Consider the following 10,421-nt stretch of genomic DNA (forward strand, 5'->3'; position numbering starts at 1 on the left):
TGTGTGTGTGTGTGTATTTCACTTTTTGTGTCCAGAAGTGATTGCAGATTATCAAAGGAGGTAATATTGTGTCACTCGTGGTCAAACTCGTGGTCATTTGAGATCAGAAATAATAGAGAGAAAATGAAACTGTCAGCTCTGAGAACTGTCTGCAGCTTTTCCACTTCCTGGTGAGTAATCATTAGTTAAGTATGAGTAGCTGAACCTGTTTCAGCCTCAGTTCTTTATTTTTCCATTATAAGTTTCTATTTCTGTACCAAGGAACCTGAGTTGCTAGGCAGGGACATAAGTTTAGAAGTACTGAGGTCAAATAATAATAATAATGATAAACTAATAGATAAGAAAAATAAGAAAAACAGAGGTTAAAAAAGAAGGAAACAATCTGTTTCACGAGAACTGACTGTGGAGCAGAAACATCCACCCCCTTATGAGGAATAGGCTACAACAATGGCTCAGTTGGCTGCTTATGAGAGGGTGACATCTTCTCTATTGAGTAAGCTTGATCAATATATAATATGTTTACAGTAACTATTTTGCAAGTCACATGCTTCTGTGCCGCAGATGTTTTATTTTTTTGTTTTTTAAACATGATACTCCAATTTTGGGTATCTGCTGATATCTACTCTAATTTGATATTTAGTTTTTGTTAATTTTTCCCTAATAATGCTGCAGAGCTACATTAAAATTAGTCCCCCTCCGCTCAAAAATGTGTTTTACTTCTTGTTCCTGCAGTTGAATGCCTGAGTGTCACTGTGCAGAGTGGTGGATGTGCAGAGTTTGACGCTGGAAAACTGTTTTCGCATGCGTCTGCTGAAAGTGGAAAGTTTTTCTGTAAGGAGTGGGTGTACAAGCATGATTTGTGACATTACAATTAGTTTCCTGGTCCAGTAGGAAGCTTACATAAGTGTGATGTGGAAACTTGAAGCTTCCAGTGCACATACACTGAAAATGAACTTTACAGTGAAGTTGGAGACATCTTGTGTCCAGCAGTTAAATTTCTGAGATTAACAATATTTACATATTTACAGATCCTGGAATGTTTGATGAGTTAGAAGGAGTAGATGCTATTTTTAGGATTTTGACGTGGTAATAATAGGACTTTTTTCTTGAAAAACCATATCAGACACACATGAGAAGGGGTCCTTTAAATATGTTTGACAGTAGAACAGCTCTGCTTGAAATGTCTTAGTAGTTTCCTGCAATATTTTGTAAAATATGCTTTTCAACCAACAACAAAACTTTAGAGTTATGGTTTACCAGAGGATAAAATGGCAAAGAGTCTACAGGCATGTCAGTCTTGTGTTAAAGTCTGTTAGAATCGTGTTTCCTGTAGCAATGCCTCTGTGGTTGGGTTCACAGCTTGGGTTATGGTTGTGGTTAGAGGAAATGTCAGGTTCAGAGTCCTCTGGGGATCATGAATGTCTGTACAAAACTACGATTATTAACTATTCTCACTGGGTGTACATCAATTTACGCTGCGTTTCTCATTCCTGACCTCCAGTCAGGCTGCGGCAGCACTAAGGTGTGCCTGCTTCGCTCAGGGCTATGGACAACATACAAGAAGGCGTGGAGCAGGTATAAAGAGAGACAACTATGTCAACTCATGTTCAGACCTGACGCAGCTCCTTTCCCTCAACAGCATAAAGGTAAGAACCTGAGAAAAATTCTGTGGAGCAACAAAGTACAACATATTTATCCACTTTTAGAAAAGGTATAGGGCTAGTGTATTGTTAAAATTACTGATAAGCTTTCTACTTTTTGTTTTTGTCCTGCTGAACCAGTCAGTCCAGAGTTGTGGCACTGGATCATCTAGATTTTATTACATGAGGAGCTTTTAATTAAGTGTCTTTATTGAACAGAATATATCTGCTGATAAACCTTTCATTTATTCAGTGGTTATTACACTGTTTAACACCTTCATTTACTCATTTGAGATTATGTACTGCTTTAAGGTGACTGACTGTGCTCTTTCAAATACTATGACTATTCATTTTAATGCTATTTGCTGTGACTTTGTGTTTTTTATGTGCTTGCCCTAGAAGATGCCGACTTTGTAAGGCAGACAAGGCAAAGACACATTTTTCCCCCTCTTGTGGACTTACCAGTTTGTCCAGTATTTAATCTTGCTGTTATACAACACACAGCTGAAAGTCTGTTTGAAATGGGCTGCCTGCAGAATGTTTTCCTTGAGGTCAGCCTTCTGTCAAAATTCTTAAAAATCAACATGACTGTTTAGATCAGCGCCCTGGAGCTCTTATTTACACAACAAGTGCGGTTATGGTTGATTTATATGATTACTTAGGTGAGCAGCTTGCTTGAATTATCCGTTCATCTTAGTTTTCTGTAGGTTACCTCAGGATTCAGGATATCCTGGTTTAAGACGGTTGAATCACCACCCATTCTGTATCTCCGATTTGTTCAGCGGTTCAAATATTGATTCCAGTTGACTGGAACAACATGTTCTTTTTTTTCCTCTGAAGTGTAACACCAGTCTTACTCAACAGAGATCACACTTCCTCACCTGGGAATGCTTATTTCCACTTATTTCAACATACAGTATTTACTCCTCAGCTCTGATAGACTGTTAACAGGCATTTATGCTAGAATGAAAGATAAGTCACAAACACTTGACAATCCGACACAGTAGCTCTGTAGTTAAGTGGCAGTTTGGTGAAGCTCATCATGTTTGCGATAGATGTCATGATTTCATTGAGACTGTCAGAGGTTTTGATCTGGTCTGGTGATATTGTATATGTTTCTTATTGCAAACAAATCTCATTAAAAGACCATGACGCCTGATCAAAACCTATTAAAATCATAAAAATGAGCCATGTCCATGTCCATTCATCATGATGAACATGGGTACTGTAGTTTATTTTGAGTCGAGCCCACATACAGCATCCTGTTGTCGTAAATATTCAGCAGCTGATAACAGTCCCCATCAAATTAATTAATTCCTAAAAAAACTGTAGTGCCTAGCTGTTTTCTGTCATTATTTAGCTATTTTTTTAATGAAACTATATATTTGTGACCTGTTTTTAAAGATTTACATGGGCTGAGTGACACTGTTTTTTCATTGGATTTGTTGAAAATGAGAAAAATTTAGAATATCACAGCATTATCTGTTAATTCTGCTCTCTGTTTGGTTGCTTGTGTGGTTGCAATTATAATAGTAACCCCTTCCTGCACTGCTCATGCAGCACAGTCAAAAGTAGTGCACAAAGTAGCAAAGAGGAAAGTCCCAAAAATAACAATGACAAATTACAAAGACCAGTCCCAAACTCGAACATTACTCAAGAGTACAATGTTCACTCAAAGACACCACAAAAAAATGGTGAATCAAGACAGACTCCAGACTCTCAAACAATAAATAAACATTATGGTCTTCACCAAATTGGCATTTACCGTAGGAAATATGTTTTCCCCCTGTAATTATATTGTTTGGCCTAAATTTCAACATGGTTATAAAAAAAGATTTCACCCTCACTCCACAGCCCTCACAACATTGCATAGATGGCGTACTCCACCAGCACTCTGGCAAAGGGTTGCTTTGGGAAGGTGTACAAAGAGAAGTACAATGATACCTGGGCTGCTATAAAGAAGGTCCCTCAGCATCTCATCAGTAGAAAGGACCTGCAGAGAGAGTGTGATGTCTACAAGTAAGTACTTGTGTTAATGTTTGCACTCTCAAAAAGCTATTTTTTTAAAAATACTGTAACCTAAAAACACCTAAGTTTCCACACTGCCACCTTTCCAGGAACTAAGTAAAATTGTAGTCCCCCTACCTCCCCCCTTTTTTAAAATTTGAAACATTGCAGACCATTTCAGGGAATCACTGTTTACGTATCCTTAGCAGATACTAATATCCCATCACAAAAAACACACAAAACAAACTGATGAGATATGATAATACATTCACAGTTAAATCCTGATATGTTAAGCAATTAAAGACAACATAGTTTGCTAAGTGTGCAAAGTAAGCCCAATTTACTCCAATAACAGTTATTGCTGGCCACTCACAACAAAAATATGTGCTAAGGGGGGGACCATGCTTTCACAGACTCATCTAAGGTCTGGCCCAGTACAATCTCTCATGAGGAAAATGTGATTGTAATTTATCATACCACATTGATAAAGTAGGTCCATGATTGTGGCATGCACTTTGCATTGTTGCTAGACAATACTAGTCTCTGTTTGAACAGAAGTTACTTACTCTTAACCTACAACAATTTGAGAAAATGTACAGTATTTGATATTGGATTATACTAGGGCTGCATCTAACAATTATGTCATTATCGATTAATCCGCCGATGATTTTCTTGACTAATCGATGAATCATTTTGTCTATAAAATGTCAGAAAATAGAGAAAAATGCCTGTTGTAATTTCTTAAAGCTCAAGGCGACATCTTCAAACAGTCCAAAATTCAAAGATTATCCAAAGAAGTTTACCATCATGTCTGACACATAGAAGTATAAAATTCTCACGTTTAAGAAGCTTCAATGTCTTAATATTTGGTGTTTTTGCTTTAAAAATTACTAACACGATTATTCGATTATTAAAATAGTGGCAGATTAATTTGCTGCTGATCAACTAATCAATTAATTGACTAATCACTGCAGCTCTAGACTATACAAATAAATACTTCACTTTAGCTTAAGGGGTTTTACTTACTGGTGATATTCATTTCAGTGCTCAAAACTTTACAGAAAATTCATACACAATCTCTTCTCCACATTATATAGGATACAGACTGTTTATATTTATATTTCCACAAAAGATAGTCATTTAGTTTTAGTTTTATGCCGATTTCTGCTTTTCTTTCTCTTTCTAACTTGTTGCCACTCATCTGCAGCAAGGTGAGTCATCCCAACATAGTGAAGCTTCTGGGCAATATAAATCTCAAAGACGGGAAATGGGTCATTCCACTTGAGTTTATCTTCGGAGAGGACCTAGAAACCACCATCTTCAAGTCATCAAGGTCTAAAATACAGGTAAGGTTATCTTGACAAAGGACGAAGGCACTTGATTCATGGTGAAATTAATGATTTAAGTATTTAGAATACATAAAACCAGTAGAAGTAGTAGAACCACACACTACTTTTATGAAACCATGTAAAGGAATGAACACACTGCATAATTAAAAGTCTGATTATAGCCTCAACTTGGCCAAGATGACTCATTGTCAAGATCGTGGAGAGTCTGCATGGTTTGTGCTAAATAAAGCATTTGTATCATGACATTATCTTGTAGTATGAATTGGTTTAGGATACAAATCTTCCTACCAACCAAATCTCAGAACAGTCAGAGACATCAAGATATCACCTCATGTTTGAATTTTATGACTGAAATCTGGACAAATCATAATGCAATCATGCAGTTTGAGGTTAATGACAGAAATCTAAACAATGTCTTCCTTTCTATAACTGTAGTCTTTCTGTTGTCTTTAATGTGTGCTGTCCAAAGTGCTTTAGTGTGGATACTACCTTCCTTATTAATTTCACATGTTACATCCTGTTGACTTCTGACAAGCAAGTTTAATTCAGGCGTGAAGGAAAAGGGTGTGCAAGTCATTATAAGGAAGTTGGTTTGAATATTACACAGGTGCTTTCTGATGCCAGTCCAGCTAAATTAGATCACATATTTTTGTTTGTACAGTTGACTCCATCTAATAAAGGCACTATCATCATTGGCATGTGTGAAGGGCTGCTTTTCCTCCACTCCAAAGATGTCGTCCATCAAGACCTCAAGCCTGAAAACATCATGGTGAGTGGAGGCCTTTGTAGTATGAAGGTGTTATGTTTCAAGTGTGAAAAGTGGGAGAGCTGTGCATTCATTAGTCAAAATTCCCAAAAACATAGCAGATATAATTTAGCATGGGTCAGAGGTGGAACACTTTGAATCAGATATAATTATACAGGTGTTCTGAGGGCAGATACAAACAGATGAATCATTATTTTGTATTAAGAGTTCTAAAAACAGTGTTTCATGAAGAAAACTCTCTGGGGTCAAAAGAGTTCTTTGACGAATCACTGCTGTTTAAAAATTTAAATTTTGCCAGTTCTGGGTGTTATTTCTAAATAACAAACTACTGTTTGACTGTACACTCAATCATGTCATGTCTTGTTACCTGATTACTGCAGACAAACACAATAAAATAGACTTTAGATTCATGAGATACATTTTCTATTATGGTAACTGAGAGAACTCAGTGTACTGCAACTAGAAGAAAAGATTTTCACCACTTTGACATATATGCAGAAACGTACAGAAACGTGAGTAATATACAACCAACACCAATAATCCTGGAATCATGCAATCAGGATGTTAAAGCTAAAATAAGCATTTTTGACAAGAAGTCAACTTCAATTTTCTGTATTTGCACTGCATTTCTTGATATCATGTATGTGTTGTCAAAGTGGTAAAGATGTGTTGAGCTCATTCATAGTCACTTTTCCATCAAATTTCTAATCGCTGGGTAGAAGTAAAATTAGAATGGCTGGCTTAAAGGTGCAGTGTGTAGGATATAGTGGCATCTTTGGTGAGATTGCAGATTGCAACCAACTGAATACCAACCCCAACTCCCTCCCGGTCCCCTTCCATGCCTGTAGGATAACCTATGGTGGCCTGGAAACTTGTGAAAAATGTGAAAGGCCCTCCCTAGAGCCAGTGTCTGGTTTGTCCGTTCTGGGCTACTGTAGAAACATGGTGGTGCAACATGGCAGGCGTGTGGTAGAGGACCCGCTCCCCATGTAGATATAAAGGGCTCATTAAAAGGTAACAAAAACACAGTGATTCTTATTTTCAGGTGATTATACACTAATTAAAACATACTTGAATACCCTTATTTATTAATTCATACTACAAATATTATATTCCATTTCTGCCAAGTCCATTCCGCTAGATGCCACTAAAGTCTGTACACTGCACTTCTGTGAACCTACGCAGAGAAGGTTGTTAAGGGGAACTCTAGGCTGAAGTGCTCACTGAGAAGCTGACATGCATTGCACACCTTCCAAATCTCAGCAATTGCTGTCAGAAGGTGGGTCCAACACAATTGTAAACATACTGCATACAAGTATAAAAGAAACAGCCACACAAATATCTCTGAGCAAAACCTGTGCAGCCTGCAGAAGCAGTTTATGGCTCAATCAATTGTTTTGTTGCTTATTATTTTGTGAGAAAATATTTCATACTATCTACATTTCCCTCTGGAAGCTGTTCATCTGAAGATTTAATGACGTTTGTCCTCCAGGTGGAACATAACACCAACAGAGCTGTAATCATCGACCTGGGATTGGCCAAGTTCTTCAAGCATGGTCTCAACTCTGCCGTCGACATGGGGAACGAGGCCTATTCAGCCCCTGAGGTGCTGCAGAGGCGCAGCCAGCGGGACCAGCGCTCGGACGTGTGGGCGATGGGTAAGATCATCGCTGAGCTTTGTGCCCGTATTCGGCTGTACACCCCAAGCGTCTGTCCCGCCAAGATCAAGGAAACCCTGCAGGGTCAGCCATACTGTCACGCTGTTTGTAGGATGGTAGAGACCAACCCCTCTGTAAGGGCCTCCATGGGTGGGGTCATAAGTGACATACGGAGGGCCGGAGGTGCAGGCATCGTCACAGATAGACCTGTTAGACAAGATCACCTTCTGCCACCTTCATCCCAAATTAATGCCAGAAACCGTACTCCATCACCAATGAACAGGGCTCCATCACCGTTTCACAGGGATCCATCACCATTAAACAGGGCCCCCTCTCCATTTAATCCATTACCTCGGAACAGGTCTCCAGAACCACTGAAATGGGAGCGCTCACCCAAACCTCAACCTGCACGCCACCTCTCTCCTTCCCCTCATAGGACAGAGGACAAGAAAGATAAGCAGGCTCTGGTCCCAACTGGTGCAGCAGGCGTCACGCAGGACTTCATGAAGATGAGGCTGTACCAAGAAGCTGCCAAGGATCTGCCCTGCAACCTGCCCACAACAGGGAGGGTGGTGGTGCGGCGCTTTGAGAAGAAAAACGGAGAGGTTGGAACATGGGAGCAGAGGGAGGTGGTGACACGTGATGGGAAAATAGTCAAGTATGATGATGTCAAGTTTAACAGCAATTAAGACTAGTCAGAGTCACTCAAATAGCAATTGCATGTGCAGGTTAAATGGTTAATTCAGGGTCACCTAACTTTTGGTATCTTCGTAGGAAAGCATGTGAAAATACATTTCCGTTGAGATAAAGAGTAAACTGAGATTAAGCTACTGTAGGCAAATGTTTCTAGAGCAGATAAAATGCACATAAAATCTGTTTAAAACTAGAAAATATTGTAGTTTAATGCTGCAATAAGAATACCTCTTGAAGTGGCATTGGTCATGCTGTAACATGATATTCAGCCATGATTGATTGAGGTGCTCATTTACCTGGAGAGAAAGAAATATCAGTGGGCATGAACAACCATCTGTGAACACATAGGACTGTGAACATGGCTCATACGTTATGTATATATTTGTGTATATGAATAAATACTGAAACATCAGTTGCTATTCCATAGATTTGCATTTTTTTCTTTTCGTTTTGGAGATTTTATGCTCATATTTATTACACTTTTTTTTATTATGTTGTCATTGCTTTAACTTCATTGTCATCATCATCTGAGCAGGCAATGAAAAGAAGCAAACACAACTAGTTGATGGTTATAATTAAAGGTGGTTATTGTTTTCTTGCTAATATTAACATCATCAGAATGCAGACAAAGTGGGTCAACAGCATGCAACAAACAATTTATAATACTGGTTTTCATTAGGCATCATAGCTCCAATTTTGGTGAATTTTATGGCTAAACTTATGAGGTATATGATTACGTGGGTCAAGAAGGTCCTACAATCCGATGACCACATTTCTAAAACTTATTGTGCAGAACTGATGAAAAGATGGTGCCATGCTAGAGATGGTGAGGATGAGATACTGCTACGAGGTTGCATTTTCCGTCTTGTTTGTAGTTAACAGGAAATCTCAAACTTGTTAAAAGATTTTTTTTTTTTTAATTAACCAAAACTGGATTAAAAAGCACCACCATGTGGCTCTTTGTAAAGCACAACATGTGAAAGTATATCATTAAGTATGTATGAGTCTGACTCACTGAAAGTCATCCTTCATGTAAAGGATTTAGGTACTCTCCAAAACTCATTTAAAAAATCCTGGTTACCATCAACCTTATGTCTCTGTCACTCATTGTGAATGTATTTCTTTTTTTAGATTTTTGGTATCCTGGGTTACTCTACCATAAAACTAAAAAAGTTTACAGCTTTCATTTTTTCCCATTATTTTTCATTATCAATTAATCTGCTGTTTATTTGATTAATCTATTACATTTTTAGTCTATAAAAAATAAATGTCCGGCGTAGTTTCCTAAAACCAATGATAATTTCTTCAGATTTCTTGTTTTGTCCAAATAGACAAAGATTTTCGATGTAATGTTAGGAAGGAAATGTAACTCCTTATATTTGAGATGCTGGAACCAGCTTGAAAAAGTTTTTAAACCATTAAATGATAATGAATAATTTAATAATTTCATCAATTAATCATTTAAATGACTAATCATTCCTAGAAATCCTAGTTCTGCCACTGATTAGAACTCAGACACAGAAGCAAAAAAAAATCTTTTTCAATCTACTGACCCTTTTAAAAAACCAGAAGAGCTTGTTTCAGAGTTCAGGAGTTTGTTGTTGTTTAACACCTCTGCAGTAATGAACTGTATCTGACCCCACCACCGTCTAGTGACCCGCACCAGACAACTTAAAACATCAACAACGCTGACCACTCTGAACTCCACCCACTCATTAAAGAGTTATTTAATATCAGATGACAATTGTATTTTTGTCATCCTCCAGTGGTAAAGTTAGCACATTGCTACAGTGATGGAAGTGTACTGGATGTGGCCAATACACCCTAAAGTCACTGTTGGATGTGCTTACAGGTGCAACAGAGCACACTTCTGACCACAGTGATAGTGCACATAACCTCTCTTATTAAACAAAAGGTTAAGGGAATATTTTGGAAAATTGACTTATTCGCTTTTTTGTTGAGAGTTAGATGAGAAGATAGATACCACTCTGATATGTTACATATGAAATATTACCAGCTTAGCATAAAGACTGGAACCACAGGGAACCAGCTGGCCTGGTGAGAATTTGAGGTTTTAAGGACGATTATGTGCCAGACTTTTTATTTATTTTTTATTTTATTTCACTTCACATGTTGCTCCTCCTCCAAACAAATGGTATTGAAAGTTCAAAAGTACCAACATTCAAATGTCTGAAGGGATTTGTGGCAACTGTACACATAAGGGTAAGCTTGATTTGCTTTGTCAGCAGCGGCTACAACTCATGTGGGTCTGGGGCTGTTCATCATTCAGTCTATCATGACCACAAAT

General features: G+C 38.0%; 1 protein-coding gene across 1 annotated transcript in view; it reads left to right on the forward strand.

Moving 5' to 3' along the window:
• The window catches only part of zmp:0000000881 (spindle assembly checkpoint kinase), an 18,846-nt gene extending 10,309 nt beyond the window's left edge, over positions 1-8,537 (forward strand). Inside the window, exons 3-7 of the mRNA XM_044359983.1 lie at positions 1,506-1,646; positions 3,495-3,659; positions 4,855-4,993; positions 5,658-5,765; positions 7,255-8,537. Of these exons, the coding sequence (XP_044215918.1) occupies positions 3,514-3,659; positions 4,855-4,993; positions 5,658-5,765; positions 7,255-8,109 (1,248 nt within the window). The 5' untranslated portion in view covers positions 1,506-1,646; positions 3,495-3,513 and the 3' untranslated portion in view covers positions 8,110-8,537. The remainder of the gene's footprint in view (positions 1-1,505; positions 1,647-3,494; positions 3,660-4,854; positions 4,994-5,657; positions 5,766-7,254) is intronic.
• Positions 8,538-10,421: the final 1,884 nt, after the last annotated feature.

This window comes from Thunnus albacares, chromosome 8 (genome assembly GCF_914725855.1).
Source record: "Thunnus albacares chromosome 8, fThuAlb1.1, whole genome shotgun sequence".
Lineage (NCBI taxonomy): Eukaryota > Metazoa > Chordata > Actinopteri > Scombriformes > Scombridae > Thunnus > Thunnus albacares.